The following is a 17,093-nucleotide window of genomic DNA, read 5'->3' as shown; positions in this document are numbered from 1 at the left end:
TTTAAGATCGGCCGAAATATTGACCTTCTCCAAATGTTTGGGGTCGTTTTAAATTTGGAGTCCCACTTTGCTTGATAAGAGGACAAGAGATAGTGAAAGCGAGAATATCAGGACTTTGGGTTGATATTCTACGGTAATTTCTTTCATAGCTCCCTCCAAACGGGGACTATTACACGGAAAGAGCCACCCTGCTAGCTAGAAATACCTCCAAGACAAAACTTCCTTGAAGCTGATGCGCCTTCTTGATTCAGATAAGTTATCAACGTGGCATGGAAGGTCCATCCAGTTGGAGTTCGCATTTAAGCTCGTCGGAGTAGAATTTGGAGATGCGCTAGAGAGATTTATCATGTAGTTAACCGCCAAGAACCTTGAGGGTTCCACGGTAAAACCAGTTACCACGAAGAGATATTGACTCAGATAACGAAAAAAGTGACAGATAATTTGTTTTTATCAGACGGCGGAGTCAGTTTGTCAGTCTATCGTATTGGGGTCTGCTCTGCGTGGGGTTGTAACCAATAAAGTAAGGGACGTGAAGGGTAACATATAAAAGCAAGCCCCAGATGGTACAAGGGAAAGAGAAACAGAACCTGTGAATTTTTCATTCACTCAAGATGCGCCAGTCTCTTCAGCCAAAGAGGGTATCACTTACCATCCTCGTCCTTGCATTGATTGGTTTCTTCGCGGCACCAGTGACATCCAACTTAGCCCACGGTAGAGTCACAGAGCTCAATGGTGTACCATACTATGTCGGTGATGTCGCCGTAGCTCGAATGCTCGATATACCGAACGCCGTCTCCGCAATGGTAGATCAAGATGACACGGACCTGTTTCCGTTAACAATTATCTCGACCAAGGCATCTGTTTTTAATGGTATCGAGCTGAACGAAACAATCTCCAGTTTCATGCGTGAAGATGATGTTTTTAGTGCTGCATTTCTCAAGGGTTGGTTTCTATCGTCATACGAGACTATCACTAACCTCCGACAGTGACTTATATCTCCTACGAGGGGCACAGCAAGAAGCCGTCAGTTGAAACGCAATCGATTGATCTTGGATTAGAGGAGTACAGTGCAAGAGCTATATATGCGCCAAAGTACTCTCACTCCCATAGAGATGTACCGACTGCGCGTCTAACCAAGAACATTCCAAACGGCCCCTACTTCGTATCCACGAAGACAGGCAAAATTTTCAAGGCCTATCGCCTATATGAAGATACGAATTTGGCATTCCTGGAGCCAGCCATCAGCGATGAACAGGGTGGCGTTTTGCGCCTCATGGCTACATCTGAGGTACGATAGTTGGATATCTGCTCCAAACAAAAATATCGTTAACACAAACCAGAGCGTACTTGGACGCAGTGTCGCTGTACCATCGAGGCTGTACTTTACCCCGACTGCGGAGAAACCGTTGGCTGGCGTAAGTTGTCAAGAATAAAATAAGTGACACAAATACTAATCACAGCCATAGCTACGCCTCGGCGTAAAGGATATCTATCACATCAAAGGTCTTGCTACGAGTGGTGGAAATCGAGCATACTACTCACTCTATGGCACACAAAATACAACTGGCACTGCTGTTCAACGCCTCATCGACCTAGGCGCAGTCTTTGTCGGAAAGATGGGAACGGTTCAATTTGCTAACGGCGACGAACCGACTGCCGACTGGGTTGACTTTCACTGTCCCTTCAATCCTCGGGTTAGTATTTGCCACTGTCTTTTGTTGAAGATTCAATTCGATTTTCTAACACCAGATGCCTCAGGGAGATGGCTATCTTGACCCAAGTGGCTCATCAACCGGCCCCGCCGCCGGCATGGCTTCCTACGCATGGCTAGATATCGCCATCGGAAGTGATACAGGCGGCTCGATGCGCTTGCCAGCTGGTGCTAATGGTCTCTTTGGAAATCGACCGACTGTTGGAGCTATTGATCTAGACCATGTTATCCCTCTCTGCTCAGGACTCGATACTGCAGGTGTATTCGCTCGCAGTGCAGAGCTATGGTCTCGAGTTGTTCATTCGTGGTATAAGGATTTTGACGCTTACGACTCCTATCCCAAGACTCTTTGGTACCCAGAGGCATCATTTACTGCCGAGGCAATCAACAATAGTCATGCGTCGGCGATTATTGAAAGGTTCGTAGCCAATGTCGAAGATTTCTTGGGGACCACCCGTACCAATGTGAACTTGGATGCTTCTTGGAACGCAACCCGACCTTCCAATGCCACTTCAACCTTGAACGATATGCTTCACTTTGTAAGTTTCAAGATTAAAGATTGTCACTTACACGATTTCATACTAATTTGGTGAATGACCAGACGTATGGAACCCTCATTACCGTCTACCAATGGTTGAACCTCGGCGCCCCCTTCTTCAAAGACTACTCCGAAGCGCATGATGGTCGAACCCCATACATCAATCCGAATCCGCTGTTGCGTTGGCACTTGGGCCAAGACGCCGGTCAGGCTGGGTTTGACGTGGCCTGGCACAATAAAACTTTGTTCCATGATTGGTGGAATACGGCTGATGGATTTGGGGCATTGGATAATGAAACTTGCTCGAAAGCAATTTATATCTATCCGCAAACCTATGGATCGATCAGATACAGAGATGAATATTCGAGGTGAGTAAAGGAATTCTGCTGAATCTGCTGAATCTCCCCTCAAAAGCTTACACCCAATCTTAGTGGTCCAACGGCACCGTTCTGGGGAATGAGCGATGGCAACATTGCCGTATATGCAGGTGTTCCAGATCTGGTTGTTCCAAGTAGGTGTCCAAATCTCGCAATCTCGAATTTTTCAAACTATGAGAAAATTACTGACCATTATTTCCACAATGCAGTCGGCGAAGTCCCTTACAACAGTACCAAAAGCGGAAAAGTCGAGTATACGCCTGTCACGATGAGTTTGATTGCGGCTCGTGGTTGCGATCTCATGCTCGCTAGCTTGGTTAAGGAAATGGAGGCTCGTGGGATTCTGAAGCCTGTTTCAACTGGCCCCAGACTTTACCCTTTGAACTAGAGTCAATGACACGTTGACGAGGATCGTTGGGTGATTTTGATAACGAGAAAATGATTTTGTAATCAAGCTACCTTCGGCTTGTTTCCTCAAAATATATCTATAGACAACGATTTGACATGGTCGAGCAGTGAGGCGGTCAGTTGAACTGTAAATTCTTTTATTTTACGAGGATATTGGGCTAATTGTGAATCCTTATTTTAACCCTAATTTGTTTACTCAATTAAAGTAGCAGACGGCAAACGGGCTTCCAGAAATGGCCGTAAGTGCGGCCGTTTTAAGCCGTCAATTTGCCAAACTTCATGCCAGGCACTCCTATCTCCGACCAGGGCCACGCAATCTCCGCTTTGCATAGCAACAAGTATCCCTTAGTTTTCTAGTGTTCCCTGAGGATTTATGCCTACATCTTTAGTCTTCACACTTAGTACTCAGTCTATGTTTCTCATTTAGGTCAAAGCTGCGTCCATATTTTCTCCCAGTAGCATTTTCCACTATAGTACGGAAACTCTACCAAAGCACCGGGTAGTCTCGATGACACTGGGTTTTCTCGTTTGTTAATAAACCTTCTCTCCCATTTTCTAGTCGTAAACTGGCAACTCGTCTCCAGGGTCTCGTGTTAAGAGACGTGACTTACCCCACCCGCGCTGCTTCCTTGCCTTAGGACCTTGGGCGCTAATATCGCCGGGGGACTGCGCCATAATCGAAAGACTGATACCCGCTTCGTTATCCGGCCATTCAGATAAAGCATTGAATAGTGACTGAATTGAAGTGGTAAAAAATTTGCTGTTTCGCTGTATCTCCTGTTCATTTTCGTACCGTGTGCGAGCCTCGCCATCATACGACTCCAATTCCACGATGAAATAAATTTTCTGTATATGGCTTCGTCTTTGGCTCCATGATAACTGAACCCATGGTAATTTGTTGAATTCTGCCAGTCGCTTATTTGTGCTGATCTTAATGCTTGAAAACGTCTGCCTCTCGATAATCGCCTGCCAGTCGCGGTTGAAAGTGGCATATGGGGCCAAATTGGTGTTCTTAGCGACATATGGAGGCACGTTGGCGTTCTCCTCAGCAATGATGAGCTCCAATACAATCTGTAACATCTCCAGTGGTAGTGGGATGCCCATGACATCAATATATGGAAAGGTTCAAGATATAAGATAAGTCCACGTGGTATCCCGAAAGTGCTACTCCATATTATCTTTGCCAAGACCAAAAGCGTGTAGGTTTAGTTCCAACCAATTGTATGATTTTGACACGCGGGCTGGTCAGAGTTTCTACTGTAACCCAACTGTATGTGCACTTGAACTTCTAAGCTATCCGTGTGATGATCAAAGAACTGCTGGGAATAGGGGCAGATCTGCCCCGTAGCGCTTCAAGACTCATGCTCAATATTGTTTGTTGGTTATGTTTGTTATACTCCTATTTCACTTCGCCATGTTATTTAGCCCTTCCTATGCCCATGATATGCGTCTTTCTCTGGATCCTGTTTGGTGTCGTTTCAGGCTTTATTATAGGCATAGTGGTTGACCATGCATTAATGTGGTTGCAATGAAGCCTGTTTGATACCAGGTACGTGTCCTACACAGAAATAACACAGAAATCTGGACAATATATTCCAACTTTTCTTTTTTATCCCTTAACTTTATGCAATGACAACCTTCATATAGGCTCGCGCGGTATTTAAGCGCCCTCAGTTTATGCGTAATAAGAGTTGTAGCTCATGGCGTCGAGCCTGTGGACCCCACTTACAAATCTGACATGGCAAAATTCCATCAAGGTGAATATAACACCCAGCGCATCACTCGGTGCAAGAGCCTTTGCAGTGTCTCTGGGTACTTTGTTCGTCCTTCCAGGGTTTGGATCAAATCAGAGTCTCGCTAGGATCGGCCGAAGCGAATTGCAATTCATCGGCTTTTGCTGATCCAACCGCTAGTCCGACCCTCCCGCCATGGCTATAGAGATTAATATTGACGCCAGGGCTCACAAGAACTCCACTGTGGGAGACTACACTGTGGGGTGGGTGTGCGCCTTACCAAAAGAGTAGACCGCGGCAACGGCCATGCTAGATCGAAGACATGCCACATTCTGAGCATCGCATATTATAGTATATGTGGCGACAACACAAAACCATTGGTGAATCAACAAGCATCGAAAAATTGTCACCGCTTCGTTTTCCTCGAAGCTGACATAAAAGCCAGGGGCCACCGAGTTGAGTCCATGGAACCAAACATGAGGCTGAACCTCAACCAAGGATCATCCTGATTGGCGTGGAACATACTTCGAATCAAAATACGAAATGACATCAACATTTTTTCACGTACAAATCCCCAATGCGAACGCCACTTCGGGCTTGAAATCGAATCCCTTTGCCTCTTGTCAAAGTGACTTCGCAAAATCAAGTTTATAACAGCCCAGTGTGGATCTTCAAGTGCAAGTCATTTGACAACACCGCGACCCTTTACGAGCCCGCTGCCTTGCCTCCAGTCGATTGGCGATGTGACCAATGAAGCGGGCAACAGTTTGAGATGCCCGATCTACCAGATCACTGGAAAACGGAGTTAATCGTCATCCCGATCGTCGCGTCTGTTACTGCGACTGCGGTCTATTTCTTGCGAATTTACTGCCGAATCAAAGTGCTTCATGGGTTGCGGATAGAAGACATATTGATGGGGGCGGGTCTCATCTGCACCTATGGCGTAGCGACCTGCATAGTATACTGTAAGCTTATCCCTGCGTTGACCGCAGAGCACAGTGTTTCTGACTTATTTTGTATAGCTGCATTCCATGGAATCACACGTGGGAAGAGCATTTGGAGCTTGCCAGCAGAAGATCGATTGAAAGTTACGTTAGTAAGTTTACTTGATTCTGCCAAAATATATCCAAGATCTAACATCCCAATAGGCCAACTGGATACTGACACACTTTTGGCCCTTGTCTCAGATGTTTGTGAAGGTGTCTATCGTCCTGCTACTTCGCAAGCTGCTCGGCACCGTGAACTGGTTTCGATGGGCTGCTACTGGGGTCATTATCTTCGTCATTGCGTGGGCTATCACAGCTGTCATTGGTAATACCTTCCAATGCTGGCCCGTGCAGTATTTCTGGGACCAAACTATCAAGGGTCACTGTATGGATGGGCAAACAATATTTTTTGTTATCATCGGCAGCCTATCGACGACGGAGAATTTCGTAATTGTTCTACTGCCTCTTCCGGTGGTCTGGAGACTCCAAATGCCTTTGGAAGAGAAGATTGAACTGACGATTTTATTTACAGCGGGAAGCATGTGAGTACAAGTTTTATAATCTAAATTAGCATCATTACTTACAATGACAACCACAGAGTGTGTATCTTCGGTATACTGCGCATAATCCAGCTTGAAAACTATGATACTGCTTATCTCACCTGTTAGTCTACTCGATGAAACCCACATGGACTAGGACTGATTCTGCTCTATTCATAGACGGCAGCCCACTTTCACTGATATGGGCAATTCTTGAACTGAACATGGCTATAATCTGCGGATCACTCATAGTGATGAAGCCCATTTTCCGCTCCTGTGTCGAAACAGTCAAACGAGGAATCACGAAGTTAAATAGCAGGCCAAGTTCTGAGAGCCCAGATAGTGGAGCACGTGAGGTTTCATTATAGTAGTATACCGAATGCCGGAAGGTATAAATACAAAAAGGGCCATGTTCAAAACACACCCCAAATGAATCAAAATGCACCCCACACCGTGTAAAAGTGGCTGTATAACATTAGCGTTAGGATGGGCGCATTTTACAGGGTAAGTCGTCGCTTCCTCATTCGTCACACTGCTTCCTATTTCTCACAACAAATCTCAGTCATTTCACTCACACGCACGCTCTCTCTCCCTCAATCTGAATTTCGACAGCCACCAGAATTTTCGTGCAAGGTGTCGGCTGCAAGTACTCCAAAGAGGAAGAAGAGACCGCTTGATGAGGCCGCAGGATCCATATGTTTCGCCTCAGATGTTACCTCAGATTTTACCTCACATTGTATTCGGTACACATTTTAACTATGTGGCAACCTAGCACATTGAGGTATCTCATCTCCCTAGGCTCTAGGAGTTAGAATCAAGAAAATGATTTCAGTTTACATACAGTTACAATGCATTTTATCTTAGACATCCAAGGCCCATGATTAAACTATGGAATCTCTAGTATACTCGTGCGTGTTGACCCTACACGCTTCGCAAAAATAAACTAGGCGAGAACTGATAATTGATCTGATTTAATAAAATGCCAAGACCTTGATGCATATTTCAAGTAAAAAATGAGGTGAAACATGAGGTAAAAGAAGAGGTAAAAACCCTCAAAATCTGCCCTGTGAGGCTCATACTTGTTCCGCTCGACTCTCATTGGTCAAACACCACGGCGGCTAGCACCCGCGTCAAAGCCCCACCAAACATCTCTCTCTCTCTTTCTCTTTTCGTGCTCCCCATCTTTCTGCTTTTCGACCGAATTCAGGACTTTGCATCGCAAGACTGCCTTTCAAATCATGGCCTCAGTGGCCGTGAGTGGTAGCGTTGCCTACCGGCCTCGCGAATATCAGCTCGAGATGCTTGCAGCTAGCCGCAAAGAGAACATCATTGTCGCAGTATGGTTACTAACTCGATATTTGATCAGGATTCTATGCTAACTATCGCTAGATGGACACTGGAAGTGGAAAGACTCACATGTATGCTCTCTCGCTGCTACAGTCCGAAAAAAAATATTACTAACGCGGTTAGTGCTATTCTGCGTATGCTCGTTGAGCTTGAAAGCTGCTCTCCGGACAAGGTGATCCTTCCGCAGAAATTCTTCGCGCTTGTTTCATTCTAATACGATATACAGAGAATCTGGTTTCTAGTCCCCACAGTGGCATTGGCGCTTCAGCAACATGAGGTTATTAGTCGACAGCTTGTATCCGTCAAGACGAAAGTTTTAACTGGCCTTGACAATGTGGAATTATGGACCGAGCAGATGATTTGGGATGAAGTTCTCAAGGAAGCCCGAGTGGTTGTCGCTACACATGCCATTCTTGCAGATGCTCTTACCCATGGCTTTGTTAGGATGTCTCAGGTTGCTCTCCTTGTCTTCGACGAAGGTAGATTCAAAACTCTCATGTTCAAACTACTATACTTACTAATTTTGCTTGCAGCTCATCATTGCATGAGACGTCATCCAGCCAATAAGATTATGCAAAATCACTACCACCCAATGCTTCAGCACGCGGGCCCTGCTGCAGTGCCCCAAATCTTGGGACTAACTGCCAGTCCGATCGTCCGGTCCAATCCAAAAGAGCTTGAGTAGTCTTTCCGTACGCCTTTTCGACCCATGGAGTCACTGACGTGAATTCTCAGATTGATAGAAGCAAACTTGAACGCAGTTTGCAAGACGCCCAAAGCGCATCGCTCCGAGTTGGTAGAGAATACTCACCATCCTCAACTCGAACGAATTGATTACAATCCTTGCGCCGAAAATGACGAAGGCCAGGGTAGTCGATATCTTCAAGCTCTTACCAAATGCTGTCTTTCATACAACATCCAAGAGGATCCATACATCGAGGCACTCCGTGAGGAAGGAAAATCGATTGAATTAGAGAAAGTCCTGTTATCTGGCAAGACATACTGCAACGAGCAGCTGAACAAATTCTTGGAAACTAGCCGCCACATCTACGAGGAGTTGGGCGGCGCGGCTGTCGATTACTACATTGGGGCTTCAATTGACCAGTTCCGAAGTTCAATCAATGATGCTAGCGTATTGATTGGCTGCAGCCAACTTGAGAAGGTTTATCTTTTAGAACTATTGGACGAAATGCCTCTCAGAGACATGGGTAATCTTGAAGGCAATCAATCGTCCCAGAAATTGGATAAGGTCGTTGACTTTTTGGTGAAAATGGATCAACCGGATTTCTCCGGATTGATTTTTGTCCAGCGAAGAGCAACTGTCAGCGTTCTAGCTCGGATGTTGTCGATTATCCCAGCAACACAAAATCGCTTTCGGTGTGCTCCGTATGTCGGGTGGTCTACAAACAGACATCGCCAAGAATCCCTTGGCGACTTACTTCACCGAGATATGCAGCGAGAAACTCTACTTGAATTTAAGGCGGGACGAAAGAACCTGATTGTTACAACTGATGTCCTTGAAGAAGGAATTGACATGAGTTCCTGCAGCCTGGTCATCTGTTTTGACAAGCCAGGCAACGTGAAGTCCTTTGTGCAGCGAAGAGGTCGTGCTCGCCACCAGAAATCAACCTACGCCATGATGATCTCAACCGAAGGCATGGCGTTGGATGTCTCAAAGTGGGTTCAATTGGAACAAGCCATAATTCAAGCGTATCAGGACGATGAAAGGTTGCACAAGGAAGCTTTGGCGCTGGAGAGTATTGATGAGATAGTCTCTGAGCGGCTTTTCGTCGAAAAAACACAGCAAGTATTTCATCAGTTAACATGTTCTTCTGACTAACTGTCGTTATAGCGCTGTGATGACTGCTAATGAAGCAGTCCAGCATTTACACCATTTCTGCTCCGTCCTACCAGTAGATGAATACGTTGACAACCGTCCGCTATTCTCATTTGAAGAGAACAGTTCAGGTCTGAAGCAAGCAACGGTTATTCTTCCAACCTCTGTTCACCCAACTGTGAGAAAAACCAAGGGAACCAAGTGGTGGCTTACAGAGCGTGCAGCTCGAAAGGAGGCGGCGTTTCATGCTTATCGAGCTTTGCATGAGTATGGACTGGTAAATGACAACCTTTTGCCCTTGACCAGAAAGGCAGAGCTCAGATTCACCGATAAAGAGACTTTACCCTCTGTAGTCAATGCTATGGAGCAGTATGACCCGTTCGTTGACATTGCGCACGCGTGGACTTCAGGACAGGCTTACGAGACCCGCCTCAGAATCTACCGTGACGGCCTTATTGATGAAGATCTAGCAGTTTCTATGATACTGCCGAGCCTACTACCCATGCCGACTCCCATTAATATCTATTGGGAGGTCGATACGACTTTATTGCTTTCGTTTGATCGGCCAGTGCAAGTTGCGGACCCATCAGCACAGACACTGGATGAAATGAGAAACACAACAGCGCTCTATCTTCAAGCGCCAAGCTCACGAGAGCGAGGACCAGAGCGCGATTTTGTCGTTCTCTTCGCTCCTAGCATTCCTTGCCAACGTTTGCAGGAATGGTTGAACTGCCATGACGGAAGACAGCCATCTTTGGAAAGTTATCACAAGGGCGAAGAGCCTTCAAGCATTCTTCGCGATCACGGGAAATTCACGGAGCCACGCACATTCGTACGATGGATTAGCCCCGACCAGATTACTAAGTCAACCCCGGTCGAAGTAGAATGTCGGCCGCTCCCTCGACGTCGCAATCTACTGCAGATGCGAGCTGTCAATATAGAAGATGGAGATGCAGACTCAGTCAAAAAGCTGTACACAATGCCGGCATCCTCTATTACAGTGGATAAGCTTCCTCTGAGACAGGCAATCTTTGGTCTTTTCATCTCTGCCATACTCGACCGTTTTCAGGCTTCATTAGTAGCCCACCGATTGAATGACAGTATTTTGAAAGGTGTAGGAATCAAAGATATCAACCACGTTCTCACGGCAATTAGCACGCCCATTGCACAGGCCACTACCAACTACCAGCGTTACGAATTCTTCGGTGACTCCGTGCTCAAATTCACCGTCAGCTGTCAGCTCTTTTTCGACAACACCAAATGGCACGAAGGATATCTCTCAGAAAGCCGAGACAAGCTCATCCAAAACACCCGCCTCGCCCGTGCAGCCCTAGACACCGGAATCGACAATTTCATTCTAACGGATCGTTTCACGCCACGCAGATGGGCTGCCCCAATGATCTCAACCAAACAAACCCAACCAACGAAGAAACGCCAGATGTCAACAAAGGTCCTAGCAGACGTAATCGAAGCGCTAATCGGCGCAGCCTACATGGACGGCGGAATCCACAAAGCACAAGCCTGCCTACACAGATTCCTCCCCGAAATAACCATGTTCACAAGCGAAATCTCCCTCGACCTCGTCCCAGCCGGCAAAGGCGTTAGCAACCTAATAAACCAGCACCACCTCACGAACCTGATCGGCTACACATTCAACCACCAAGCCCTCCTAACAGAAGCGCTAACCCACCCATCCTGCGAATACGACCTAAGCACACAATCCTACCAACGCCTCGAGTTCCTCGGCGACGCAGTCCTCGACATGGTCGTCATGGCCGTGTTCCCGAACCACCCGGTAGAAATGGACCAAGGCGCAATGACGATTCTCAAACACTCCGTGGTAAACGCGAACCTGCTCGCCTTCTTGTGCATGGACCTAGCCGTTTCCGAGGAATCATCCTCCATGCCACAGTTCTCGCCTGATGGAAGGAGATTAAGCAATGCAACACTCAGCCACGACACAATCCACCTCTGGCAGTTCCTTCGTTCCCACGGACCGAATATCAAGGATGCGCGCGAAGCCTGCATCCTGCGCTATCAGTCTCTGCGATATCAGATCCACCACGCGTTGAATCATGCCGCCGCGTACCCGTGGGAACTGTTCGCACGGCTGGCAGCTGATAAGTTCTTCTCTGATATTATCGAGTCTGTGCTTGGCGCGATGTTCGTTGATTCGGGTGGGAACCTGGATGTTTGTTGCTCCTTTGTGGAGCGACTGGGTCTGTTGTCGTATGTTCGACGTGTTATTGCTGATGGTGTCAATGTTGTTCATCCGCGGAATATTGCACAGACTATGGTTAAGGGGGCGGGAACCTTGGTGTTCAAGAGGAGACGGGTTGAGACTAAGGGGAGGCCTGCTACGTATCGGTGTGCGGCTATTGTGAACAACAATGAGATTGCGCTTGTTGAGGGCTTTGCTACGGCTGAGGAGGCGGAGGTTAAGGTTGCTCTTGATGTTATTCAGTATTTGGAGGTTCATCCCTTGGTTAAAGCGGCATAGCGTGACATGTTGATGAGTTTGACGAATTGTTTTCGAGTATTTGATGGAAAGTTCCTGGATACGATTGACGATTTTTACATTGCATAGCAGAAACAGGGAATATTTGGTCAGCATGCACTTTAGCTAGACACTTGGGTTACATAGTATGAGATTCAAGAATACACATTGCGTTCAAAGCTAGAAAGCTCACTCTACTGAAGCAGTAGTTCAAAATGCGGCTCTACTTGCCCTTGCTACCCTTCGCGCCACGCTTAGAACGTCGCACAGGCTCAGTCGACTCCTCCACCGCTTCACGCTCCTCAGCCTCCGATCCACCAGATTCAGCCTGTTCCTTTTCACTAGATGGAACCATAACAGCCTCATCCGTGCCCTCGGAAGACTGAGTATCAGCATCATCCTTGGAAACAGGCTCCCAAGCCCCTTCCGTCGGGGCATTCTCCTGACGCAAGGTTGTGAGCATTTGGCTAGTCTCGCTCTCGCTTCCATTCCAAGCGCCACAGCTTCCACAACGCCAGCGGCCAAGTTCTTCCGGTGTCTTGATTCCAGGTGGTGCTTGGCCGTTGACGAGCCGGCAGCTGGTGCAGATCATCACCATTCGATTGCGGGGTTGGGTTTCATCTTCACCGAGGAGGACATCGAGGAGTCTGTCGTACCAGTGTGGTGATTCGACGCCTTGCCCTGCGTTGGTTGAGTAGGCGTTTGGTGCAAATTCGGCTTGCTCAGTGGGTTGTTGGGGGTAAGGGGGAGGTGCGAATGGCTGTTGCTGGAATTGCGGCGAGCCGCGTGCTAACTCCTGTGGAGATGATGGGGGTTGCGGTGATGGAGCATTGGTTGGGGTCTGAGGGGAGGAAGGCGGACGGCGGATGTTGGCGGTTGGCGGTGGTGGAAGACCAGTGCGGGCAACAGGTTGCTGTGGCTGCTGGGGAGACTTCTGCTTCTCGCCGGAGGCCTTTCGGTTGGGAGATGGTTCGGGAGACGCGCCGCCGTATTTCTCTAGCAGTTGCTGGGTAGAGTTGTACTTGGTGGCAACCTTGAGCTTCTCGATTGTCACCTCACGCTGCTTGTGGAGATCGTCAAGGTGGCGCTGGAGACGGTTGATGCGGTAGTTGAAGACCTTGGAGCTTGTCGTGCGAACAGCGTAAATCCTGTAGAATGGCAGATGTTAGTATGCTTCGTGGTGCGGAGTGAAGTGACGGAGCACCTACACGACTGGTCCACCCCCGATTGCTGCATATTCCTTGATTCCCCAGCTTTCCCATCCCAGAATCAGGGCAAGAATGATAGAGTAGAACAGATAGGCAAAGGTTGAGTAAAGCGTCCACAGGGCCTTGAAGCGTCGTGAGGATTGGCGCTGTTGGTCCAGCTGCGTGGTCGCCTGACCGATCTTGGTCGACAACGTCGATAGGGTCTTCTCGAACGAAGCCGCTGAATTATCATCGCCCTATATCATGTCAGCTATGACTGCAAGTTCTCAAGTGGTAGTTAAGGAAACACTCACCTTCCAGGGCCAAAAGGACACCATCTTCACATTCTTGAGTTCGGAGAAAGAAGCTGAGCTTCGTGCGGAAGGCGATAGCGCGCACGGGCCACTTTATTTTGGAGAAGCGATCTACGCAAGACGCAACGTTGGAGGACGTTCAGTTCATAATAATTGCAATTGATGGTCATTGATGTAATTTTCCATGAGGCATTGAGAATAGCGTTACATAAAGTCTAGCTGTCAAATTCCGAACTATCGGTTTTATTGCTTTCCAAGCTCGGCAGATCGCGCAGTAGCAGCCTGGACAGATTTGTCGACAATGTCCTTGAAGTTGAGAGACTCGAAGCTCATGAGAGCAGCGTGGGTAGTACCGTTAGGGCTAGTAACATTCTTGCGCAGTTGGCTAGGGGGGTCGGCACTCTCGACAAGCATCTTGCCCGCACCCAGACAAGTCTGCGTGGCCAGGCGAGTAGCCTGTTCCTCGGGCAAACCAAGAGCTGTAGCACTTGCAACAAGGTGCTCAACCATAGCAAAGAAGTAGGCAGGGCCAGATCCTGGTATCGTGAATTAGATGGGAATTGACAGATTGCGGGGCATAGGTAAGAAACTCACCGGACAGACCAGTAACAACATCAAGCAGATCCTCACGCTCAACCCACTCGGTAGCTTTGCTCACACTGCCAAGCAAAGCATTGACAAGCTCCTTCTCAGCCGGGGTGACATCCTTGCTGGCGTAAACACCGGACGCACCCTCGCCGACCAGTGCGGGGGTGTTGGGCATGACTCGGACAGTATGAGCGGTACGTCCATCGCTGGTCGTGAGCCACTTCTGCAAGCTGTCCAGGGTGATACCGGCGGCAATACTGACGACCACGGGCAGTGACTCTCGCGGCGACCAGGCGGCGCCGAGCTCCTCACACACCCCCTTAGTGACCTGCGGCTTGACTGCAATGATAATGAGATCGGCATCACCGCCGGCCTCGACGTTGGAGGTGGTGGTGCGCACACCCAGGGCGGCCATCTTCTCGCGGTTGACATCCCACGGCTCGGAGACACAGATGTTCTGCTTGTTGACACCCTTGCTCACCAGACCACCAATGATGGCGGAGGCCATGTTGCCACCGCCGATGAAGGCCAATTTGCTTTCTTGAAGAGACGGCATCGTGTTGTGTATAGTAGTGAAGATGCTCGAGAGTTGAAGAGCAACTCCCGCACTTATGTAAATTGGTGGGGCAGCTTCTTATCGTTCACCGGCCCGGCACTGGAACTCTTCGCACTTTCGTTGCTTGCAGTCTGGTATGCCTGGTAGGGGATTCAATGCTAGTTCTATTCATTTACGATACTTGTGACGTCGTGTATCGCTGAATTGGCTGCATATCGCCATGTCACGCTGTCATTCAAGTAATGGACAGTTGGTCAGTGTATTATCTATTGTCGGCGGCCATATCCCATGCTTGTATTCTGCATACCATCTCAACACTGTGAAGAAATAGTCTACTGTGCTTATGCCACATTATTGATTGCGGGGAAATTCCCCAATTGCCCCAGATTTACGCATGTCCGGCCCGGGGAAGCTGGCGTGCCGGTTCATTTACAAGCATACACGACAAGTATGATAAGAGGCAAGAGGCCGGATATTAATTCAAGGGTAAGCCAAATATCAAGTGTACGTAAAGAAAGTGCGATTACCCTAATCGAAGCGCATTCAAGTTCTCTTATGTTCGGCTTTTATTCCGACTGCACACGTATTCTGCGTTGTGATCTACGGGTTGGTAAGCTAAGCTCTCACTGCTGCACGCCACTCGAAGTTTGGGGGCGGCCTGACATCTCGTTTGTCTCGAGTGTGCCACCTTCACCTGGTCCTCATTCCACGAAAATCGATTGGCAGAATTTCCAAGACTGCTGGAATGACCACAATATATATCCAGTCGTGACCATTTTCAGCATGCAACACCGAACGCCAACACAATGAGCTCTAAAACCATCGACGCAAGATACTTCGAGCCAAGCGATGACCAAATAAGAAATCTACTGGACCAAATAAAAGACTGGCAAATCAATCATGGATTTCTCCTCAAAATCATCGAATCGGAAGAAGAGCACAGCGTACTGTCATATCCAGTAGGCGTCAGCGTGTTCCCGACCACATTTCCCCGAACGCAGTTCAACCAGGCATTCAACCTCCAAAAAACATACAACGAACTCTACTGCGCCATCGCCGAAGATGAAAACTGGCTGTACAGTGTCACCAAAGACCTGATTCCCGTTGAGCCCCTTGCGCGCGCACTATGGGGGATTTACGAGGAGGCCAAAAAGGCAGGGATCGTCCAGGACACTACTGCTGGCATTTTTCGCTCGGATTATATGCTTCACCTCAACGATCAGAACAGATCGCAGTCTTCTGAGGCTATTTTCGAAACTACGCTGAAACAAGTCGAGTTCAATGCCTTCTCATGTGCAGGCGGGAGTCATGCCAATAGAACGGCTAATATGCATCGGTATCTGGCTCGCACTGGGGCGTATGAGCTTGGCCAGGAGAAGTGTGGAAAAGACAATATCGAAGTTAAATCGTTACCTCGAAATGGGAATATTGAAGGTATTGAGTCTTGTTTAGCTGCAGCTCATGGTTTTTATGGTCCCCCGAAAAGTCAATCGGCGCAGAAAACCGCTGTTTTATTCATTGTGCAACCCAACAATTTTAACATCGCCGACGAAAGACCAATAGAGTATGCCCTATGGAATAGGGATGAGCCAGTTCCTGCGTATCGTCTCCACTGGGGAGATATCCTCCGGGACACTTCTCTCACTGATTCGCGTCAGTTGCTTTTCCATCCCCCGTGGATGTCATCTAAGCCACCGGTGGAAATTTCCGTTGTGTATATGAGAGCCGGGTACGAGGCGCGTGAGTATGATGTTGCAGGCTACCAGGCACGTCTCAGGCTTGAAATATCTACTGCTATCAAATGTCCCTCTGTTCTCTCGCATATATCTACCTTCAAGAAGGTGCAACAAGCACTCACGCAACCTGGCGCCCTTGAACGTTTCTTGTGTTCTGACAAGGCAGCTGCAGTTAGAACGACATTTATTGATATCTCCCCTCTAGATGACACTGCCGCTGGCCTGAATGCGCGGAAGTTGGCTAACGACCCGAAAGCCTCGACTCGTTTCATTCTGAAGCCGTCCTTGGAGGGGGGTGGCAATAATGTGTATGGTGATGAGATTCCAGGATTTCTTGCGTGTATTCCACAATCTGAATGGTCTTCATTCATTTTGATGGAACGCATTATGCCGCCATCTCTGCAGAATGTGCTAGTGGGACCTAATGGTGTCGACGAAGGGGAAGTGATTTCAGAACTCGGCATATTTGGAGCTTGTCTATGGAGAAGAAATTCCGATTCAAAGAGCCCCTGCGAAGTTCTTGAGAATTCGATGGTTGGATGGTCCTTCAAGACCAAATATGCCGACGTTGATGAAATGAGTGTTGTCAAGGGATACGGGTGCTTTGATACGCCTCGATTGATAGAGCAATGATATAACGTCAAACCGCACTATTCATTCACTGAAAGACAAACATGAAACTATCAATCTACCTGACGAAAACCACCACAGCGACAACTACAATCAGCAGTCCGACCTA

At 48.0% G+C, this 17,093-nt stretch overlaps 6 protein-coding genes across 6 annotated transcripts; 4 read left to right on the top strand and 2 right to left on the bottom strand.

Annotated features, from left to right (window-relative positions):
• Positions 1 to 611: 611 nt before the first annotated feature.
• Positions 612 to 3,014, top strand: N7511_003118 (uncharacterized protein; the record flags this gene model as incomplete). The annotated part of the gene is made up of 8 exons (XM_057125543.1): positions 612 to 942; positions 987 to 1,288; positions 1,341 to 1,415; positions 1,467 to 1,694; positions 1,759 to 2,250; positions 2,313 to 2,617; positions 2,681 to 2,760; positions 2,836 to 3,014. The coding sequence occupies 8 exons, from the start codon at positions 612 to 614 to the stop codon at positions 3,012 to 3,014; spliced, it is 1,992 nt and encodes a 663-aa protein (XP_056987702.1).
• A 575-nt stretch (positions 3,015 to 3,589) lies between these two features.
• On the bottom strand, positions 3,590 to 4,138 carry N7511_003117 (uncharacterized protein; the record flags this gene model as incomplete). The annotated part of the gene is made up of 1 exon (XM_057125542.1): positions 3,590 to 4,138. One exon carries the CDS (start codon positions 4,136 to 4,138, stop codon positions 3,590 to 3,592), a length of 549 nt encoding a protein of 182 aa, XP_056987701.1.
• Positions 4,139 to 5,539: 1,401 nt separating this feature from the next.
• N7511_003116 (uncharacterized protein) lies at positions 5,540 to 6,299 on the top strand (the record flags this gene model as incomplete). Its single annotated transcript, XM_057125541.1, has 2 exons — positions 5,540 to 5,863; positions 5,916 to 6,299. The coding sequence occupies 2 exons, from the start codon at positions 5,540 to 5,542 to the stop codon at positions 6,297 to 6,299; spliced, it is 708 nt and encodes a 235-aa protein (XP_056987700.1).
• A 1,231-nt stretch (positions 6,300 to 7,530) lies between these two features.
• On the top strand, positions 7,531 to 11,976 carry N7511_003115 (putative RNA helicase/RNAse III; the record flags this gene model as incomplete). Its single annotated transcript, XM_057125540.1, has 7 exons — positions 7,531 to 7,629; positions 7,682 to 7,710; positions 7,763 to 7,811; positions 7,866 to 8,118; positions 8,173 to 8,320; positions 8,375 to 9,442; positions 9,492 to 11,976. The coding sequence occupies 7 exons, from the start codon at positions 7,531 to 7,533 to the stop codon at positions 11,974 to 11,976; spliced, it is 4,131 nt and encodes a 1,376-aa protein (XP_056987699.1).
• Positions 11,977 to 12,196: 220 nt separating this feature from the next.
• On the bottom strand, positions 12,197 to 14,618 carry N7511_003114 (Pyrroline-5-carboxylate reductase; the record flags this gene model as incomplete). Its single annotated transcript, XM_057125539.1, has 4 exons — positions 12,197 to 13,121; positions 13,182 to 13,417; positions 13,763 to 14,010; positions 14,069 to 14,618. The coding sequence occupies 4 exons, from the start codon at positions 14,616 to 14,618 to the stop codon at positions 12,197 to 12,199; spliced, it is 1,959 nt and encodes a 652-aa protein (XP_056987698.1).
• An 806-nt stretch (positions 14,619 to 15,424) lies between these two features.
• Positions 15,425 to 16,987, top strand: N7511_003113 (glutathione synthetase; the record flags this gene model as incomplete). The annotated part of the gene is made up of 1 exon (XM_057125538.1): positions 15,425 to 16,987. The coding sequence occupies one exon, from the start codon at positions 15,425 to 15,427 to the stop codon at positions 16,985 to 16,987; it is 1,563 nt and encodes a 520-aa protein (XP_056987697.1).
• Between the last annotated feature and the right edge of the window lie 106 nt (positions 16,988 to 17,093).

The sequence above is a fragment of the Penicillium nucicola genome, assembly GCF_028828085.1.
Source record: "Penicillium nucicola strain IBT 29836 chromosome Unknown utg000002l, whole genome shotgun sequence".
Taxonomy (NCBI): Eukaryota; Fungi; Ascomycota; class Eurotiomycetes; order Eurotiales; family Aspergillaceae; genus Penicillium; species Penicillium nucicola.
Note: the sequence above shows the minus strand (reverse complement) of the source record. Positions and strands in the feature narration are given on the sequence as shown.